The following is a 22,637-nucleotide window of genomic DNA, read 5'->3' as shown; positions in this document are numbered from 1 at the left end:
TGACGTCGGCGGTTTACGGTTCACTATTAATATTATATTATAACTAATACATTTACAGTTCTGTACTATTATCAATTAATGTAGGCTAAGGCTAAACCAATTACATAATTTGTATATAATTATTTTTATATAGACCTATAGGCCTATAATTTCCAAAAATGAAAATTATGTATCGATATTCTTTGTTAAATTACTCCTCGACATCTTGAAACAGAGGGTGATATTGATGCGAAGAAGAGTTTTTCTTAGAAGACTTGTATCTAAGGTAAACAGCGACCCCGACGATTAAGAGCATGTTCATGGCGATGAGCATTGAAGTGACGGGCAGGGTGGTGAAACCATTCTTGGAGCTTGGAGCGTCCGCTTGGTATTCTAAAAAAGAAAAGGAATTGATGAATTGAAAGAAAGTTTTTCATTCTTTTTTAAAGGTTACGATACCGGTACCGAAAAAGAATCATCAGGAGAGGAAGAACAAACTAAAGTGCCATTTTTGTCCAAATCCGCTTGTAAGAATGGCAAAGGATATTAGCGCACAATATAGGCCTAGCAGCTTTTTTCACTCGCGCAGATATACTCATCATCGTTTCATTATCACTTTATTGTGTTATGTACCGATATCATATTGCTACCAGGCATAATATTTTTCTATATGAAATACATCGGCCAACAAGCGTAGCTTGCTTTAACACGTATGGTGTATGTTCACCTCTTTTACACGCAGATGAAAACATAAAGCTTTCGGCCTCTCATATGAAAACCTTGGTACCAATGCCAGGCCTACTTATACGCCAAACTATTAATATACACATTGCCGTAGCCTGTTTTTATTTTCTATTGAACCTTTATTACTGTCCTGTCAAAATTTGTTTTTGAAGTTCTTAAAGTTAGTGAAAATATTATCGAAGTTTGGTATTGCTATGTTCATGCTTGTAGGCTACCATACTATTTGTATGCCATGTTGGACACTGTTATCCCCAGTTGTCAATAAAGAATAATAATAATGGTGTATGTTCATCTCTTTTACACGTATATAAAAACATAAAGATTTCGGCCTCTCATATGAAAACCTTGGTACCATCCTTGCGAACGTCAGGCCTACTTACCCACACTGTTGGCCTCTACTGGTGGTTGGCGTAAAAACAATGGTCCTTTTATTACTTTTTTCGTCTTCAATGACGTCATTGGAGATCGTTTATTACGCTGTTCACACGATCTGCTGCATGTCGGGTCGCTGCCGTTGCATACGGACATCGCACAGTGTACGTAAACCTTATATAGAAAAATATGATTTCGGTTATTCCTTCAGCTACGACCCGTTGAAATAATCGTTTGATAAAGTTCTATTGTAACATACCATAATGACATCGCATATGCTTTGTTATACTTTGTTCTCCCAATAGATACAGAACATAAGGACGCAACTCAATGTAAGGGGTTGACCAATCACAAGCGATGAATTATCCGAACGGTCGCTCGTCATTGGTCAACTCGGTTGCATCTACGGCGACGCTATTGCGTTGCTTTATATGTACCTATTTTAATAAACAGTTTAATGGGATGACTTTACCAAGTATTGGTCTTCAACAAATCTGAAAGCGTCGAACAAAAAGTAGACATTTTGTCCAGTGCTCTGAGAGTCTGCGAACGACGTAGTGGCATCAGACGGGCAGCTTTAAACAAAATAAACACATTTAGTAAATTTACGATAATTATAGAAAATGTTTAGACGCATTTTTCTCCCCGATTAAATGTTAGGCCTATTGTTTTCCAGTTCCCTTGTACCGGATTCCGCACCTAGGCTTATATCTCAATGACTTGCAATAGTCAGTTAAGATGTAACTAATGACAGCTACAGAATTGGGTGACATTATTATGTATCTTTATTTACGATTTCATATTGATTATGTCACTGTAAAATCCTGGATTTGTTGGTAAATATAAAAATCACCATATACTTAATTTAAAGCAGAAGTTGTTTTCGTAACTGTTCGTCAAGGAATTGCCATCAATGGTTCCCACAGCGACGCAACGCAAAGGCGTAGACTCAACGCAAGCGAGCTGACCAATCATATGTAACTGTTCGAATAACCCATCTCTTGCGATCTGTCAAATAACCTTGCGTTGCGTTACGTCCTGGCGTTGCGTCCTAGTGGGAACCACACGCCTGGAGATTATGCACGGTTGGGCCTACTATTTTCTCCACGTGGTGTGTATACGCATGTACGGTATTTATAAAGAAGAAGATTGTTTAGATAACATTATTTTTTAAGTCTAAACCAAGATACCTGTTTTGTATCAGATCATATCTCAACGCCGCAGATTCATCAGAACTTGCTGTTGCAACACATGAGTCAATATACAATTTTACGTCTTTTGTATACGACAGCACATGCGCACCAAAGTACACCGTCTGACCAAGATCAACAACTACTGGATAATCACTGTCAGCATATGGATTGGTGAAGTTTGCACGTTGGTATATATCTAAAGTAAACGTAAAGTTTCCTTTGCCGTCTGTTTCTTCACCAAGTACGGACACCTCTTGTGGGTCGAATATAACGGACGATTTGCCGGTGTTCTGAAGTTTGCACTTGGCGGGAAATTCAAATTGGTGTTCTCTTGAAATCACTTTATCCAAACTGGCTTGTTTCAAAAATACCGAATTTGAGTATTCGACAAAATCGTCTGAAAACTTTAAAAAGAATCGGTAAAATTATAATCAGCAATTTTCTCATTATTTGCCGTTATTAGGATGCAGTGCACCGTCTTCCATGTCCTCCACGTACGGTTGTCATAGTTCAACCATGAACGTATTGAATATGAGGCTACATCCGATTCTCTCAATCTCAATTATGTGGCCTATGGTACAAACGTAATGTGTACATATTTGACAGTGTATCACAGAGTTTGCTTATTATACTATACCGGTATACAATACAGTACCAATAATTCATTCATAACCAATTTTGGACTGATAACAATATTGGTAAATGGTTTTAAATTTGTATAGCGCAAAATACAAATAGTCTCTGTGCGCTGTCTAACACAATAAAATTCATGGGATACATTTATTTGTTGAATTTGAAAATTGATATCGGGAAGTGTGAGACCTATTTGAGAAGAAAATTATTGAGGGGAGGAGGGGGGGGGGGGTTAGAAGCTACCTTACCTCAACCGTTGTACCGCACTGATCGTATCTTGTCATAAAAGCAAGCCAAGAAACACCATCGATGTCCACCTGACTCGTCACAGTGCAACTTGGATCCAGTAGATGTGGTGGAAAGTGAGTTTGATCGATCAGGGAGCTATCGCCAACCAATATAGTCATAAATGAATCACCGCATTGGACATCTGTAATTAAATATTACTAATTGTCACTAAACTACTAAACTTAACTATCCCAACAGTTATCCTCTGTAAAGCTTGGTTCCCACTTGAACGCAATTTAAGGACGTAAGCCGTAACGTAAGCGAATTGACCAATCAAAAGCGATAGTTCACAATAATCCCTCGCTTTTGATTAGTCGATTCGCTTTCATTGCGGCTTACGTCATTGCGTTGAGTAGGAACCAAGCTTTAGCTTTTTAGATGAAATTATGTATGTTTTAATATGGTATATATTACGTAACAATCGTAAACCTTTCTGCTTCGCGTCAAAGCAAGACCGACATAATAAAAACAATGTTTTTAGCTCATTGGAAACTCCTAATTTAAAATGTATTTTCAGTGAAAAGTATGTTTTATATTATACTGTACCTGTTTGAATATTTTCTTCTTGCTGTTGAGTCGTTTCTGAAAAAATAAAGATGGTAAAGTGTATTAACGCACGGTTTCTAATTGTCCTAATGATGTATCTATTGCGGTAGAAAAAATAATCACCTTCCGGGATGCGAAAAGAAATATCGCGGACGGATCTAGGTTTTTATGTAAATGAATAATATTGATAAAAATAGATCATAATTTACACAGACGAGCGATAACGTGTAAGCGGTAAACCACGTAGCTTGTGTCCCACGTGACGTAGTACAAAGTGCATCTAACCTCAGCGGATTCCGCGTTTTGTGTATATAGTTTTGTTTTCTGTTTACCGCTTAATACCGCTTTACCAATTGTAATTGTCATAAAGCCGTCGTAAAAAAATTATTACATTTTTAAATTAGTAAACTAAACGTTATATAATTATTATGTATCATAGTCTTACCTTCGTAAGCATCTGTTACAACTGCATTTGTTGTCTGAGCGGCTGCAAAACAAATAGATATAGATAATATTAATAGGCTTTGCAAATTCAAAAAAGGGTTGTGACACATTCAAGTTCATTCACCATATTAATATAACAATAATGCATTTAAATATAATGGAAACTGCGATAAGTTTGCCATATGAACAATGGTTTTTTTTCCCTTGAATGAAATGACACGTTCACACACGAAACACACAAAAACATAGTCTGTCTGTCCCTTTTCGTTCGTTAATCGTCATCAATTTTATTTTAACGCCATTTTGCGTCGCACGCATTATTTGCATTTTAGCACATTCACAATCTATGTTTAAGTTGTTGAATTACTAAGTAATAATCTAACCAGGCAATATCTAACAACAGGACACTGAGCTCCCCTTTACAAGACAGGAACTTGTAACAGTCCTTTGATCTCATGTCTGGCTGCGACAAATAAAAAACATTACTGTACCATTATGTATATTATTCTAGCGGCGTGGTGTCTGTTTAAGGGGCGTGGAACTGATGGTGTAGCAGCCACAGATAAACCCTTTGATATCCGGAGCTCAGTACCCTGTTGTTAGATTGCCTTGATCTTATAACGCATTGACGCAGCGTTAACATTTTAAGTGTATTGTTATAAGTGCGCTATGTCGCAGAGGTCAGCGTACGCAATGATGTTCTTTCGTATGTTGAATTAAGTGGATATTTCTCTCTCTACATTTCGGGCTAGTCGATACTCGGTCCTGTATCTATTGGGGCCTACTTTGTGGAATATCATAGGCAAATTCTGTGATACTAGTGTCGCATTTATCTGCCAGAATATTTTAAGACATAAACGTCGATTTACATACTTGTTGATTCTTGATGGCATACGATACTAACGTCCTCTTCATGCAGACAATTACCCCTAGGGCCTAGTAAATTTTTACATTCTACTAAAGTATCTTCGTCACCAAAACACGAGACATCGTCCAGGAAAATTGTGCCGGTTCCTTCACCAAAGTGTGCGTCACTAAAAAAACCTGTACTCCACGAGTATCCCAATTGTCGACAAGCGACGTCCGAGTTACTGTTTGACCATCTGTCATCGCACACTGTTCCCCATACACCTTGATAATTTATCTCAAGTCTTCCTTCTAAGCTGTTGCTTCCTCCAACTAATCGGATTGACTCTATTGCGAAAAGTGGTAGAATAAGAACAGACTATAAGAGGTTGTTAATGGTCGGCAGAAACAACAAACAGAGGGGGTTCCAGGATTTTTCCAGGGATGGCGACCATCGCTAAACAACACGCGACAGAAGGAGGGTGTTCCCATTTTCTTTTTACAGAATAAGCCCCCCCCCCCCCCCCCCCCCCCATTCGCCTACCCTACCCCTCATGAATCCGTCATCTTATAGTATTTCATGCGTACCAGAAGCAAGGCAATACAGAAAGGAAAACAAAAAATGATACCGTCGTCCTTCCAATGGTTACGCAATCGTGTGAGACTCGCTACCACAAACCATCACCAGATACCACCACCACCAGTGACAAAAACTCTTTCATCCTTATAATTAAATTTCTATCACCAAGCTACACGCACCAACCGGCTTATTATTTTATGTTCTTCAAAAGAATAGACTTCGTTACCTTCTAAAGGCCGGCACCTGACGCCTGCATCCCGACGGTGCGTACAGTTCTGCTCGACCCAATTCGTATTCCGGCAGTAAGCCAGTGACGATTCTGTACCTTGACAATCGACATCGTTAAGAAAGATCACTCCAGTTCCTTCACCAAACATATCGCTGTTGGCGAAGGCTTCTTCGGCCTCCATGTACCCAAGCTCTCTACATGTAACGTTAGCATCTCGCATATCCCATCCGTTGCCACAAATTGTCGTCCATTCGCTGTTACGGCCAATGGTTGTCCAAATTTCAACTCGTCCTTCGTGTGGTTGCGGTCCCGTCAAACGCATATGTAATGTCGATGCTATGTGGAAGTAAAATGGTATATTTCAGCAGGTTGAAGAAAGACGAGTGTTTTGAGAATGCATTAGAGATGAATCTTTTGTTATTATTTCACCAAATAATTGATTATAAATAAACCAGATTTGCTTTGTTTTACAGGTTTGAAACAAAACACATATTAGCTGAATCATCTTCAAAAGTTCCCAGCAGCAAACACGCTGCGCAGATCGTAATAAGTCGTCATTCTCATCACCAACTTCGTACATCATCATCACAATAGCATACCGTGATAAATGATAGGTAATTTCTATAATTATTTGAGTTTTGTTCATTCATTCATTCATCAGTGGAAAAATTACTTCCATTTATTGTCATTTGCATATATTTATACATAGAAATTATGTTTGCTCTGAGATATACAAAAACAGATAAATGAAAAGCTAAAAAAAAACAATTACAAAGTGTGTCACATCACTCTCGATATGTGAGGTCTTGTAGTTATACCCGTCGTAAAAAATGTATTTGTTAAAAGCATATTGTTACCGTATTTGTTATATACTATACAGCTTGGTGTAGATGTATAACATGGTTTTGTATAACACAATATGGCGAGCATTTATGAATCGTTTTGCCTATAGAAGCCAATATAGTTAAGAAGACATTAATTAAGTGAAAAACTCATAGGCTTTATTTATCAAACCAGCTCCTTTTATCTTATGGAAAGGATGTCTCTATCTAAGATTTAAGAAAACATAATGTAAACATATTTGCTTAAGTTATTTAAAAAAAATACTTTAAGCTCTGTGTCTACACTATTAAACTAGTTTGACAAAAAAGTGTGGTGTGCCCAAAAATGGTAGTGATATGATAAAATATGGTAGGGATATGACCGAATATGGGATCATCACATTTTGTTGTAACATAAAGTTTGATAGTTTAGACAGAGCTTAAGGAAAATCATTGGCTTAAAACAAAGTCTTTTTCTGCCACCTTGTACTTACCCATTGAAAATGGCAACAAACATAAGACGAGTACCGGTACCATTGAAAATGCCATCGTGTCTCTAAAAATGATCATTTCACATCAATCGAACACAATGATGATTATAATTAGTATAACAAATAATTTGGAATATATAACATGCAACACGATCTTTGTCCGTGCGTGCGTCACGTATATCAGGCGATATACGATAAGCGCATTATAATCAGACACCGTGTGGCAAAAGTTACACGATCTCATCATCAAAATGTATGTACGTCGTTTATTAGTCGTGAAAAATTAATTTTATTTATCAATGCTTAGTGAGTAGATAACAGTTGGTTAATATTTAACATTATAAACTTCCGATGACCACCGAACTCAACATTTCAGCTCTAATTGTTTCATTTTATTAAATATGAAAACTTACAATTTAGGCCCTATATTTGTACCTGTTGGAACTGTGGGACGAATAATAATTGTTTTGGCCTACTGTATATGGGTGGTATACAGTGCATTGACAGCTTGCTTATGTGCGCTAAAGAATGAACTAGTCCTACTATTATTATACACACAATAATTTCTAAGACTAGTTTTTACACTACACCCCTGTGTAAAAGTTTTTTTTTTCTATCGGTGTGATGTATTTCTTTGATGAAATGCGCACTGCACTCTCTGTATAATTTCAATTCAACTTTGATTTCAAACAAACTGTCCATATGATTTTTGTTTTTAACTCCGATGTTTGTCTGTCTCAGTTTATGTCAGTAACCTAAGCTGATAATAGATGCAACAGGTGTTTTCAATGTATATTTTTCACATAGATTATAAATCAACAATTATCCTGATATCAGTATCATCATGGAAAAACAAATAAAGGGCCGATTACGACTGTGTTAGTAGTTTTCAAATGTCGTTTAAACCTTCAAAAGGCCATTTCCAATATGTGATAACCCATGCCTGCAATAGCAACAATGTATATAACGAACAAAGGCACAGAATGTAGTTTAGTTTTACCGCATTTTTACTATAGACTTGACTATAAAATGGCATGCACGTGCACCATATAATATAATATGTAAATTTATAAGTTTTGATAGCTGACCAATTAAAAAAAAGTTTGAAGTCGTCGATAGAGGGCCGGTGATGAAAACAAATCTCTCTGCTGTGTAAAATTTCTCCAGAGGGCCTAGGGCCTAGCTTAGAAAATGTCTTCTATGAAAGAATTTGAGGTAATAATCATGTTAGTTTTAAGTTTAATTTGTTCAGCAATTGTTACATGTACGAACTAATGATTATCAAATTATATTACCTAATACTAAGACCCTATTTCGAAGTCTAACCCCAAACTAGAGTAGGCCTCGCCCCACAGCTAACAAAACATGATAGGAGGAACAGTGTTGTTTCTGCCTTATATTGTGTTTTGTGGTCGTTTCGTCCATTAATATAGTAATGTTACTATAAACTAGGCTAAAGCTAAACACTTAGTCGTATAGTATAGTAGATAGTTATTAGGCCTAGAATAGATAATATTAACAGATATGGTTACATTTTTCTGATTTTTATAAGCCTATATAATTAGTAATATTTTAGACTTAAATTAGGCCTAGGCCTAGGCCTAGCCTATATATGATTGAATTGAAGAAGATCCTAATTTCTAAATATTAAATATAAAGTTGGCCTATTTTAAAAACTTTTCTTTATCAAATTAGGGTAATAAAACTAAACACTTGGGATGAGATAAGGCTTATTTCATTCTTATCTCAGCTAAACAAGTAGTTGGGCGTGACCTGGAGTATATGTTATAGGCCTAGTTAGATAATATAATAGATGGTTTTTATGAATGATGATGATGATGATAATTTTATAATAATATTAGGCTTAGGCATAGTTAGCCTAGGCCTATACAATTATGATTGAAGAAGAATCCAATTTCTAAAGAATGTATTGAAAAAAAAATGGCCTAGTTAATTTTTTTTTATCAAATTGGTTATAAAAGTAGGCCTGTTATTAATATTAAGAAATTAAATACTGTTTTTGTATTTAATTTAGAATCCTTACTTTGAACCTAGCCATTTTGTTGAACAGTTGGCTTGGCGGGTTCAAGGTGAAAATAAAAGAAATGGAGATGAGACGGGAACATTTGATGCTAAGAAAATGCTTATCGCGTTTGAATGTACCATAGAAGAACTTAAGCTAATGAGTATGAAGATGGATGAAAAAATTAAAAAGGAAGAATTATCACTACAGAGTGAAAGGACAAGGCACGCTGTGAGTGTTGACGGACTTCGCAAGACTAATAAGGTAAGTGCGGTTCTGTAAAAGATTTACTCCCAGTGTGCAACATAAACACATACACACAAAGGTATTTGACCAATCATAAACGATTCATGTCAATTGCTTGTGATTTGTCAAATTACTTATTAATATATTTCTATCTCTTCAATAATCTACTACATCTCTTCATTTTTCTTGGGCTGGTTGAAAATCTTACAGTACAAGCCTTAAAAAAAGCTACATTAGGACCACAAATATTTAGACAGCTAAAGGCCTACTATATTGTTTTGTAAGCTCTGTCTACACTATCAAACTTTATAGGACACAAAATGTGATGTGCCCCAGGCCTTGTCTTTTCAGGCACACTCCCTAAACTGCCTTTGAGGTGTGCGATTTACAACACGCTTACATTTGGTAAACTTCTGCACTAAAATATGATGTCATATCACTACCATATTTGGCCACATTACTATCATGTTTAAGCACATCACACTTTGTTTGTCAAACTAGTTTGATAATGTAGACAGAGCTTAAACCAAACCTACTTGTTTTTATTTTACAGAAAGCTTTTACAAACTTTCAAGAGTTGGATGAGCATATTAGTTCTGTAGCAACAAAAGTCGTCCATCTTGGTGACCAACTTGAAGGTGTAAACACACCCAGAGCTAGAGACCAGGAAGCCCAAAAACTCATACACTACTTCTTTATGTTCACTAACGAATTTGAACCTCAAGCTGAAATATTCAGTGACCCATTTCAGGTATTAATTAAACAAACTCCAAATTTTTTCGAAGTATTCTAGTGTAGATCAGGTGAAAAATTTGTAAGGTTTGTTAAGCCATACAGTTGAAAAGCATTAATTTCAATATTTTTTTTTCGCTATTCATTTCTATTTATTTGTGTATTAATACACTTGTCAATTGTATGACCCACTATACGACCCCTGGGAGAGGTGCGTCATTCGTTCCGATGTGTGTCATAACTTTATGAATACCATAAAGCACTTGTGCGTCAAAAATGTAACTTACTTTTGGTGACCATGACGCACCCATGTTGACGCACTGTGACCATGTTGTTTATTGATATGGTGGGTGGTAAAGGGACGGACATTGACCCACCATTGTTCATTGATGTGACGTACCATCTAGGTTTTTTGACGCACCCCTGCGTCAGTATTTATTTGTAAATGAAGCATCCATGACTCACCTCTCCCGGGGGTTGTATAGTGGGTCATACAATTGACAAGTGCATAAAGGACAACTTTACCGAGAATCATATTTTGACAACGTATTTAGATTTGCGATTTTGCCGCACGCTCTCGCTGTACAGCCATTGCCGTAAATTGCTATGATGTCAAGTGTGCTTAGCAAAATCTACCACATGAGTTTTCACTGTTATTAACATACAAGAGATAGGTATCCGTCATTTCAAATTGCTAATTTGACCTAATTTGCTTAAATTTGCCAAAATGTTTAGTCTGTTAGTCTGAAACACTTCAATATCCAATTTTTAAACAATAAACAAATTCTACATTTATATTTTTTTCAACAATTTATTCAAAAAGTGTGTTTACTAGCAATTGTTGGCGCTTCGGAAGAGCGTGCGCGGCAAAATACTAATTCGCGCAATTGTTCTGAAATCATATGTACATTCTAAATATGTTGCCAAAATATGGTTCTCGGTAAAGTTGTCCTTTAATGTGGTGATGTTATGTTTTGGTAATAATTTAATTTTTTTACCATTATTTTTTTATTTAGTTAAATGAAGCTGCAGATGTGATACAAAAGTTATATCTAATTGCCCAAGAGCTGCCTTCAGATAAGTATGTAACAATATGTCCTATTATTTCTCTACTACTTTTACCAACATACTTTCCTCCATTCCTTAGTACTAAAAACCGTTTTTTTTGTTAATCCATTTTTTCTTCTTTGATAGGTTTGCACATCCAAAGAAAAGAATAACAGGTTAGAAAAATATTTATTCCGTTCTTCAGTGAGAGATAAAACATAAATCTAGAGAAGAATCTTGCCAAAGGATATAAACATAATTATAATGATTAAAATTAATAAGACTTGTCTTCTGATATTTATCATGTATATGTACTGAAATATAGATTAAATATACAGTGATGAATACCAACAAGGCCATATACATGGCTGCAGTCGCGTGCTCAAATTTGAGTTAGTGTTTACCGACCGACCAACTGACCGACATAGTGAGCTACAAATGTAAAAATACCAATGACAGTCAATGCCGTAGCTAGCATGAGGCAGACGAGATGCTCGCCTCATCTCATTGTCAATTTTCACCACCCACCCACTTCAATTACCCAGCACATATCGTATATTTTATATTAATAATCATATTTAAAACATCTTTGCATCGTCTGTTTTTAACTTCTCGCTACTGGCCTTGATAGTACATGATAATGCAGAAATAAATGATAGTTTGTAAATGTTAAAGAGAAGCAACAACAGATATTCTTTATTAGAATTTCTGTTTCATATACAGACACGATGTTTTCTGAATGATTGTTTTCTTTGCAGACCAATACATTACTATTGAAAGTAATTTAATCAGTGAATTTGACAATGCTCATAAAGATGGTGATAAACAAAGAATGCGAGAACTGGCGGACATCTTGCTTAATTTTAAGGTAATCCACCCACATCTAGTGATAATAATGACAGTGGCGTAACGGCTATGAGCGTTTACTGGCTAAACCCAGGGGCCCCGGAGCTTATGGGGCCCTGAGCAGTGCCCAGAGGAAAAAGGCAGTAAAATATGTCGAAAAGGGCTAAAAACACCCAAGGCCTCCAGCGTTGAAGGGCCACTTAGGGTTCCTAAACCAGGGGCATCAGGCCTCTGCGTTACGCCACTGAATAATGACTGGCCTGTACATGAAATTCTTTCTACACTATCAAACTAGTTTGACAAAAAACTCTAATGTGCCCAAATATGGTATTGATATGACATCACCATGTCCATATATGGGCACATCACATCTTGTTGTCACAAGTTTGATAGTGTAAACAGAGCTTAAGCCCTCATAATTAGCCCTTATTAATCCAGTAATATGTTTTTTTCAGGGTTACAACCGATGTGTTGAGTCTTTCATTGAAACAAACCAAAAGGTATTTTTCATACTCATTTTAATATACTGGAATTAACAATATTATATACAATTTAAATATGGGTAAATTTTCATATTCATTTTAATATAGTAAAATTAACAATATTATATACAATTTAAATACAGTATATGATACAAGTCTTCCAATACCAAAATCCAAAAAATGTGGGTATTGTTATTGTGTTTACAACAATGTGACGATAGTTCAAACATGTTTTAAAACTAGATAAAAAGCGAAAAATAAAAGCATATTAAAAGTGTGGCTTTTCGGCACTGTCCGAACTTCCTGGATTCGCATAATCTTAATAAAGTGTGTTATTTTTAATCTATTTCACAGAGTTTACAAGTTTTTAGAGACATCTATGATGATCTTATGCCAATCTGTAGACAGGTGAACTTCTTAACGCAAGAAGTTTTCAGTACACCAGAACTTGTAATGGGCAAGTTTGTGCAGTGTCTGTACCAACAAGTGTTAAAGGTAGGACACTATTTAGATTTAGGTGTGGCAATAATAGGACTAATACTAATGATATACATCTGACCATATTAAACATGTCAGCATACTTTAATAATGTATATACACAATGGCGAAAGCCTAAGATTTAGGGCCCATAATGGGCATCTAACGCTAGGGACATAAAAGGGCGTTTTTAGCCTTTTTCAACATTTTTAATGCCTTTTTTAAAGTTTATTATTATTATTTATTCTTTATACTGGGTAGCCTCTTCCAGAGGGCCCAGTGTAAATACATGATGAGTTTGGGACAGTGGCTGTGTGTGAAGTAGTACACTGGGAAACCCCCATTTGTTATTGTTTGTTGGGAAAACAATGAAAAACATAGGTTTAGAGCTATATAACATACCAACCACATTATAATTTTGCAATTGTAATATGTATTTAGCATAAAAAACAAAGTCCCTTTAGCCATTGAGTGCTAATACTAGCAGTTAACACCACTGTACAGTTGAATTTTATATTGTTTTGGTTGCAGTGCCATGTTCAACATCGACTTGGTAGTACAAGAGAAGACACGGATAAATTTCTTTCTCAACTGTATGAGCTATATGCAAGGTACAGTATATGCTTTTCTTTGCTCTGTTGCCTAAACAGTTCTGAAACAGAGCAATGTCTTTATTGGCACATATCGCTATTAACTACTCTGTATGTACTCGTAAGCTATGTCTATTCAGGGCAGGATATCTCCACTGTTACTAAACCCTTACAATTTACTTTACAACACTATGCTTCAACTGTACATGTACTCTGAAGCTCTGTCTACACTATCAAACTAGTTTGACAAAATAGTGTGATGTGCCCAAATATGGTAGTGATATGCTCAAATATGGTAGTGAAATGACATCATCGTGTCCATATATGGGAACATCACATGATGATTAATTACTACAGTGGGTCTATGTTGATAGAAACTACCATAATATAGCACAGTACTAACTTCACGCTTCACCAATTTCAATGGTCAATGTTAGCCAATCATTTATTAAATGTACTGTATTCTACATTAAGCCTTGATCATGTATTGCTTATCTTACAGAACATCAAAACTTACCAAAGGGTTAGGTAGTTTCCGACTGGGCTCAGACTCAAACTTCTTGAACCGGCAGATGAAACATGTGTTTGGAAAATACTTAGATGACTATGTTAAATTGGAGATGGACCATTTGAAAAGCAAGATGACGGAGCATCTTAGATTGTACTACAAATCACTTAACCATACCAAGAAGAGACTTGACCAGCAAGGAGGGTATGTATTGTCGCATTCTAGTTCTAGTTGACCCATGACCTAGAGGATCGTATCGGCCAAGCAGATGAGATACAGTGTACCAAGTCCTTCCATAGGGGAATTAGTAGTTGCACTCATCATGATACGATACACAGGCATAAGCCATCTCTCCCAGTGGTGCCTATCTCCAGATGTACAGTTCTAGTTGTCCCATGATCTAGAGGATCATAGGGGAATAGCAGTTGAGATACAGTGCACCAAGGCCTTCCATAGGGGAATTAGTAGTTGTACTCATCATGATACAACACACAGGCATAAATGGGCATGGTCTATATGATTCTCTGCACAAAAAAGAGAAAAATGATAGAGGTATGATGATCTACTCCAACTGCTAGCATATAAACAGCGCAAGTTTGAGGAATTAGGTCTGCTAGCATATAAACAGTAAAAAGTTTGAGGAATTAGGTCTGCTGATTTACTACACTATGCTTCAAGTGTACATGTACTGTCTACACTATCAAACTAGTTTGATATTCCCAAATATGGTATTGATATGACATCATCATGTCCATATATGGGCACAGCGTCACATTGTTTGATAGTGTAGACATAGCTTAATGAGGGACAGACATGGAATTACAGTTGGCTATCATGTTTTTGAAAGCTTGAGCTTATAGAACAAGATTAACATTAATATCACTTTATATCACAGTTTACATGAACTTCAGAACAAGTTGAGAACCAAAACTCCATTGTCTAATCTGAATCTTGGTGGCAGCAGTCATGTTGACTATGGGGGAGAACCATTCATCTCTCAAGAGCTGTCATTAAACTTAATCAACGAATCCAAACATGCGTTAACCAGATGCAAATTGGTATGTTTTCTTTTTATCTGCTCTAAGTGTAGCAAGGTTTATACTTACAGTAAAACCCATATTAAGGGGACACCTTAGGATCCAAACAAAATGTCCCTATAGTTTGCTATAGTGTTAATACATATATTTCTCTTTGTTTCATATAAAAATGTCCCCTTAATAGGGGTGATCCAAAGGGGGGTTTCTACTGTAATTGTCCCTATTCTATAACCAGGACAGTTTTAAATTTCTTGGTGGGATAATCCTTATTGCAATTAAAGCTACTGTATAATGTGATTCAAGGGTGCAGGTGAAACCGATATAAACAGCAGCTCACCATAGCTGCTGTAACATCAAATCATGAAAGATGCCCTGGGTTCAGGGTGTATGAACCATATAATGCATGTACACTGGACCCCTATTTTTAAGTTGTTAAACTATAATAATAGAAGACTTAAACCTACTAATTAACTATTATGACTAGGATTAAGGTGTTGCCCCTGACTTGACTGCTTGGCCACTTCACAAAATGATACAATGTAATTGGCCAGTTTAAAACACCGTGCATTTACTATGTTTTAGCCTAAAAATGTATTGTCATTTGAATTGCAGCAATTATCAGTTTTGATTTTATTTCAGCTTTCAAACCAATCTGACCTTGCTGTTAATGCTGTGAACATCTTTAAGCTCCTAACCCACTACTTATGCATAGACCACATAGACTATGCCTTGGAAATAGGCTTGCAAGGCATACCATCCAATGAGCCTAAGACAGAACCTCAGGGCTACTTTATTGATGTAGCAAGGCAGGCAAACGCAGTCTTTCATCTTCTAGAGAAACAGTTCAGTGAACTTCTAGTTCCACTTATTAGGTTAGTCTTTCTGTCGTCCTTGACATTTGACAATGCTTTTTTTATACTTGCTCTTAAAATTGAACAAACAACAGTCCCATATTGATATTACGACCATATTTTGGATGACCAACCTAGATCAGGTCAATCGATGTGCCATCGGTCATCGTCTCGACCTAGAAACCATCAAACCTGTGTCACAAGGATTGGAACGAGGACACGCATCCCAATACATGCTCAAAATGAATTGACATCAAATCAAAAACCCGTAATATAGATAATACAGTAGTTATACAGTATTGTTTTGGTAGTATTTGTTAATATACTTGAAGATCATGTCCAATATCTTAATATGTCTTACATAACTTGAGTGTTATACTTTCTATATTATGTGTATATTTTCTATATTATGTGTATATTTTCTATATTATGTGTATATTTTCTATATTATGTGTATATTTTCTATATTATGTGTATATTTTCTATATTATGTGTATATTTTCTATATTATGTGTATATTTTCTATATTATGTGTATATTTTCTATATTATGTGTATATTTTCTATATTATGTGTATATTTTCTATATTATGTGTATACTTTCTATATTATGTGTATATTTCCTATATTATGTGTATATTTTCTATATTATGTGTATATTTTCTATATTATGTGTATATTTTCTATATTATGTGTATATTTTCTATATTATGTGTATATTTTTTATATTTTTATTGTACTTTATATTTTCTGTATTTAGTTCCTCGCCAATGTACAGCCAGTGTGTGCAAGAGAAACGAGAGATAAAGGAGCAAATGGAAGCAAAAATTGAAAATGGTTTAGACAGGTAGGAAACTATTTTCACTTATCTTTTTGTGCCTAGAAGCTAGGCCTACTTCAGCAAGCACAAATCTGCTCGGCGACCAAATTAATGATTAATTAATTAATGCGAGCTGTGGTGACCACTGGTTCCTACCCGTAAATCGTGCAGCCCCTAGCGTAATTGGTATTTTGCCATAAGATTTACACGCAGTGCTGTTATGCTTTTTTTGCTGTGCTCTAGTAAAAAAATAAAGAGCGCACACATGACTCATTTCAGCGCGTCTGATTGGCTACATCCTTGAACTCATGTTATAATGAAGAAGAAAACATTAGTCTAATTTACTTTTACTGCAGTATATTGTTGGAAATATTACTATTTCTGCTAATTTATTTATGTGGTGTTTTTTTCAGAACGTTGAATTGTTGGTGTGGATGGATAAAGCATATTTTATCAGCAGAGCAAAAGAAATCTGACTTTAAACCTGAAACTGAAGAAATGCCTACAGAGTTATCAACACAGGTAAGTTAGATTTGCATTTGTGTGCTTCTATTTAAATCTTTGTCAATTGTTTTGTAGTTTTCTTTAAATCACAGGCTCTTTTTTTACATTGTAAAAAATGGAAAATTTGTCTATTACCATACATAAACATCACAGGCACAGAATAAATTCTAAACCACCCGGTGATAAACTAAAAGTTAATTAATTAATTTTAAACGATAAAGATAAGGAAATCTGTGAGATTAAGAAAAAGTAGCCTCAACCAAGATTCTAACCTGGAACCTTCTGCTTGATATGCAGATGTCCTCACCATTAGACCACGGGGGATTTCATGGTATAGTTCAAATTCGATTGGATAACGACTTTTTAACATTCTTGGCGTGGTACGGCGGAGCACTAGTCTCTCAATTGTGTGCACGCGCACCAGAAATCAAATTTATACGCCCACATCAATTACCATATATATATATATAAATACACTACAGGTCCCGAACATTAATTCTAAACCACCCGGGTGATATACTAATAATTTTAAACGATAAAGATGAGGAAATTTTTCTTTTTTCAGGCCTGTGCTAAAGTTCTTAAGTTTGTTGAGCAGCAGGCAGGCAAATTGAACGCTTGTCTTGACGGCAAAAATGTCGGTGCTGTGCGACTCGAGTTTGGAATAAGATTTCATCGTGTAATCCTAGATCATCTACAAAGCTTCACTTATAACTCAATGGGAGCAATGCTGGTCATTTGTGATGTTAATGAATATAGAAGAACTGCTAAGGCATTCACTGTATGTTTTCATCTTGCTTTTCAACGAACACTGTTTATTAGTATACATACTATAATGCACCGTTTATAACAAATTGTGCCCTAAAGGCTTTCAAAATATAGCATGATGACAGACAAAAGACAGACATATTTGAGTAATATCAAACATATAAATCATGTTAACATACTCTAATGCACTGTTTAAAAAATTGTGCCCTAACGGTGGTTGAAATAATATGATAAATTGAAAAGACAGATATATTTGAGAAATATTAAATCAATCAATCAATCAAAATCTTTATTTATTCACAAAATATAAAATACAATAGTACAAAATATAAAGCTTGTTCACCATAAAATAAAGGTGTTCTTCTACAAGTTTATAAGGTAATGCAATATATAATATATACAAATAATACAGTGTTTACACATTTAAAGAAAATAATCGCATTAGATCATGATATACATACTCTAATGCACCGTTTAACAAACTGGCTCTAAAGGCTTTTGAAATAGTTTAATACATTAAACCTTTAACAATTGGTTAGTACACAAACTACAATAGAACCTATCCTTTGGAACACCTCTATTAAAGGGGACACCGCTATTGAGGGGACACCGCTATTGAGGGAACACTTTCCTGTGAAATGAACAAGAGGCAATATTTTTTTTACAACCAACCCCTTTCCAGGGGACACCCTTAAGGGAACTTTTTTAACCTTTGTCTTTTATTTTTATGTAGAGTGGTCTTGTGAATTCTCTTTTTGAAATGCTCCATGCCTTGTGTAACCTTCTTGTTGTCGTCCCTGAAAATTTGAAACAGATTATCACAGGAGAACAAATGGTAAGTATAGTATTTTTATAGTAGTTATAGAAGTTCATTTATTATGTCCAAATTAGAGTTGGATTATTCTGTGGCTTTCGATTAAACTTGGGCATGGGATTAAACTTGAGTATGGGATTAAACTTGGGCATGGGATTAAACTTAGGCATGGGATTAAACTTGAGTATGGGATTATTATGACTATTTACTGTAGAGCCATTACCATAACAAGTGTATTTTATTTAAGATGGAGTATTTGATTAACAAATTAAAATATGTAAAGCATGTATCAATATTTACATTGACATGTATAGGAAAAATTATATTATTTTAACTCTGTTAATTTTATGATATTACAGGCTGGGTTAGACAGATCAACTGTGATGTCTTTTGTTCAGTTGAGGGCAGATTTTAAGACAGCAAAGATTGCTCAACAACTTAAGTAACAAATACATACAAAAACAGCAGCTATTCATTGTCATTGGCCAGATATTTGTACAGGGGTGTTGAAATTGCAAATATTAAAGAATAAGCTGGGGCAGCTTTATAATGTTATATTATAAATAGGAATATGCATGCGGGAACAGTTTAGCCGGTATAAGACATCTCTTATTCACATAGCTTTTATTTTATTCGGATATTTTGTTTTTAAAAAGAAATAATGCGAGACTATAATAGTTTTTTTAAGAACAAAAAGGGGGTTATTAACACTCTGACCTACTTTGTCGAGAGACATATACTATAGCACTGTAGCAGCATACATTATTATTGCCACTGCAGTTGGTGACATCGTTTCAATGCACACCAAACAAAAACAAGAAAGAATAAGGCCATATACGTGGCTGCAGTCGCGTGCTCAAGTTAGTGTTTACCGACCGACCGACATAGTGAGCTGTAAAATCGCCTTGCACGTGACTTAAAATGAGGCACAGAAGAAAATAATTATAATTTTAACAATTTAAAACTGTAAAGAGATTAAAATATAGCATGATTGGTAGATGTTTGTTCATGCATGACAAAGAAAGTATGGGCAAGTAAAACATGGGCAAGTAAAGTAGGGAAAACTAAAGTGGGGCCAACTACAGTGTTTTTGGACGTATTATAATAATACAGTCTTTCCAACGCTGGTGTCAGAGAAGTTAGCGGAGAGGTTGAGAAGTATGTGGGTGGGATTGGTGGCGGGGAAATTATTGTTGTGCAATATAATGTCATGATTTTCTATAGGAATTGGCAGAGACTGTCTTTCCTAAATTTTGTTAATGAAAAAAAATTTTTTTTTTAAAGTTAATATAAACACAGTACATACAGCCAATATTTTTGTTTGAAAAACAATCTTTTGAGTGCGCAATTGTCTTAAATACAGTAGTAACAAATGCGATATCAGCATTTTTACATAAAATCTATTAAAAACAAGTGAACCCAACTCTTGAAAAGTGGGTCGATTGTGTGTGCCTACAATTGTTTATAAAAAAACACTATCAAACTAGTTTGACAAAAAAAGTGTGATGTGCCCAAATATGGTAGTCATATGATGTCATCGTGTCTGTATATGGGCACATCACTTATTTTTCGTCTATAGGTTGATAGTTTAAGCTTAAGATATCATAATTGTTTAGAAACCCAAAACATGGCTCCACATAAGCGTTCATAGTGTCACGCGGAGTTTAAATTCACCGAATAACAATGAGCGTACACTGGCTTAAAATTTGTTTAGCTCTTTACTGCTAGTTGCACGAGAAACATATTTTAGTTTAATTTAAACAAGAAAGGATTTATAATCAGTTTTACATAGAATTTATAGCATGAAATATATTAAGAAAACAACTGAGCAGAATTTAAGAAAATATATTAATATGTTGTAGAAATAAATTACTACTTTACAAACTAAACATTTTTAATATACTGGAACATACATTTCACCCCCTGATTGTATAATAGGCCTACAGAAAAACATTGCAACCGATGACGTGTTAAAACAACCGATAATAAATTCATTAGATTTCTTTCTAATAAATACCAATTTGAAACATTTTTGTAAATAAAAGAAATATAAACACGGTGTTTCGGTTTTAACAGTATTGCTTAACGTTTTTTTTTTAATTTCCCTTTACTGGAACATACATTTCACCCCTGATTGTTTAATATAGGCCTACAGAAAAACATTGCAAGCGATGACGTGTCACAACAAGCGATAATAAATTCATTAGATTTCTTTCTAATAAATACCAATTTGAAACATTTTTGTAAATAAAAGAAATATATCGGTTTTAACAGTATTGCTTAACGGTTTTTATTTTTATTTCACTTTTACATGCATTTAAGTAAATGTAACGATTTAATTATGCGTTTGTGTAGACTTGCCCCAAGTCCGTATTCATTGTCTTTTTTTTTTTTTCGATTTTTTTCTGAAAATACAAACTCAAGTAATACACGTATGAAACGCCATATGTGCAAAAATATTTATATTTTTACTAATATTAAGACAAAACTCCGTCTGGAGCCCAGATTAGCTTTTGTGTACACTGTTTTAGTTACGTAATAACCTGCCACATGAACATGTGACGTAACAAACAGACAACCAATCAATTGCAATTTAGCGAGACGAACAAAGCCCGCCAATATCATTGCGACAACCTGTTACACTGTTAACAATGTATGCGATTGATTTTATTTATTTTAGTTGGTTTAAAGTGTGTGCTTCGACAGCTTGATTTTATTCACAATTAATCGGCTACTACGTGTCCGGATAGTCTTCTTGTACGGAAGCATACGAAAGGCAACTTTTATGATGAAAATCTTCGTGGTTGTGTTATCTTTACATCTAATGGCTTTTGTGTCTTGCCAGCACATCGAGCAATTTGACGTCAATAAAATGGCCGTTGACCTAATGGATCATCATGAAGATCACGAACACGAAAAAGTCAACACAGCCGGCAAGCTTCCTCGGTCTGCCTTAACTTTCAGACTCGGCGAACGCGAGGAAACCTGCTTCTACGAAAACTTTCCATCCGGGAGCCGCTACCAATTTCAATTTAAGGTAGTTTCGGGTGGAAACCGTGACGTCGACGTCATAATTACGTCACCGGGTGGAAAAACAGTTGCCCATTTCCAGAAGGAAACAACTCAGGAGGTAACATTCGACACCGGGAAAGGAACGTACCAATTCTGCTTCAGTAATAAGTTTTCTACAATGACGAAGAAGACGGTTTTCTTCCAGTTTCTCCCAGACACTGAAAGTACTTTGTCTCGTAAGATTGGACACGGTAAGCAGACGGTAATGACTGCATTGGAGGCCTATCAAGAGGAGATTTATCAGAATCTATTAGAAATGATTGAAGATCAGAAACAGTATCGAATTCGAGAGCAGGTAGGGCGCCATTATGCTGAACAACTTCTTGGGCGTATCAGCAATTGGTCGTTTGCGGTGGCCATTGTGATTTTGTTGACTGGAATTGGACAAACTGTTGTTATGAGGAACTTTTTCACGGATAAGAAAACCGTAACGAAACATCAAACTTGAGAATGGAGGTCTTTCGAAAAGTACTTCTTACACTTCTAGAAATAAACACCAACTTGTGCAATTTCTGAGAAAAGTAACGAAACATGAAACTTGAGAATAGAGATCTTTCTAAAAGTACTTTTTAAACTTCCAGAAATAATCACCAGCAGCCTGCGCAATTTCTGAGAATAGTAACGAAACGTCAAACTTGAGAAAGAGATCTTTCTA

General features: G+C 35.4%; 2 protein-coding genes and 1 long non-coding RNA gene across 3 annotated transcripts in view; 2 read left to right on the top strand and 1 right to left on the bottom strand.

The window, feature by feature from the left end:
- Positions 1-190: 190 nt before the first annotated feature.
- LOC140061284 (uncharacterized) lies at positions 191-6,176 on the bottom strand. Its single transcript, XM_072107793.1, has 9 exons — positions 5,852-6,176; positions 5,073-5,393; positions 4,201-4,242; positions 3,756-3,791; positions 3,170-3,351; positions 2,286-2,692; positions 1,568-1,670; positions 1,104-1,269; positions 191-372 (listed from the first exon to the last, which is right to left on the bottom strand). The coding sequence occupies exons 1-9, from the start codon at positions 6,174-6,176 to the stop codon at positions 191-193; spliced, it is 1,764 nt and encodes a 587-aa protein (XP_071963894.1).
- Positions 6,177-6,330: 154 nt separating this feature from the next.
- LOC140060743 (uncharacterized) overlaps positions 6,331-22,637 on the top strand; it is a 29,687-nt gene continuing 13,380 nt past the window's right edge. The window contains exon 1 of the long non-coding RNA XR_011847362.1: positions 6,331-6,468. This is a non-coding gene — a long non-coding RNA (uncharacterized lncRNA). The remainder of the gene's footprint in view (positions 6,469-22,637) is intronic.
- On the top strand, positions 8,310-21,170 carry LOC140060714 (exocyst complex component 5-like). The gene is made up of 17 exons (XM_072107032.1): positions 8,310-8,381; positions 9,202-9,453; positions 9,989-10,186; positions 11,184-11,248; positions 11,362-11,390; positions 11,973-12,082; positions 12,516-12,560; positions 12,897-13,037; positions 13,551-13,630; positions 14,112-14,321; positions 15,013-15,175; positions 15,794-16,026; positions 16,765-16,851; positions 17,238-17,346; positions 17,894-18,109; positions 18,830-18,931; positions 19,270-21,170. The coding sequence occupies exons 1-17, from the start codon at positions 8,358-8,360 to the stop codon at positions 19,354-19,356; spliced, it is 2,151 nt and encodes a 716-aa protein (XP_071963133.1). The 5' UTR covers positions 8,310-8,357; the 3' UTR covers positions 19,357-21,170.

The sequence above is a fragment of the Antedon mediterranea genome, chromosome 10 (assembly GCF_964355755.1).
Source record: "Antedon mediterranea chromosome 10, ecAntMedi1.1, whole genome shotgun sequence".
Lineage (NCBI taxonomy): Eukaryota > Metazoa > Echinodermata > Crinoidea > Comatulida > Antedonidae > Antedon > Antedon mediterranea.
This window is presented reverse-complemented; position numbering and strand designations above follow the sequence as displayed.

What these genes read in the sequence shown, in the direction of transcription:
- LOC140061284 (XM_072107793.1), bottom strand. Translation starts at nt 6,176, where the DNA reads ATGCGTTTGACGGGACCGCAACCACACGAAGGACGAGTTGAAATTTGG. An exon ending in TTGTTGAAGACCAATACTTG is followed by an intron (nt 1,270 to 1,567) that starts GTAAAGTCATCC and finishes TTTCTATATAAG; the next exon opens with GTTTACGTACACTGTGCGAT. An exon ending in AGTAGAGGCCAACAGTGTGG is followed by an intron (nt 373 to 1,103) that starts GTAAGTAGGCCT and finishes TTTCTTTTTTAG; the next exon opens with AATACCAAGCGGACGCTCCA.
- LOC140060714 (XM_072107032.1), top strand. Translation starts at nt 8,358, where the DNA reads ATGTCTTCTATGAAAGAATTTGAG. An exon ending in TGTACCAACAAGTGTTAAAG is followed by an intron (nt 13,038 to 13,550) that starts GTAGGACACTAT and finishes TTTTGGTTGCAG; the next exon opens with TGCCATGTTCAACATCGACT. An exon ending in CTTCTAGTTCCACTTATTAG is followed by an intron (nt 16,027 to 16,764) that starts GTTAGTCTTTCT and finishes TTCTGTATTTAG; the next exon opens with TTCCTCGCCAATGTACAGCC.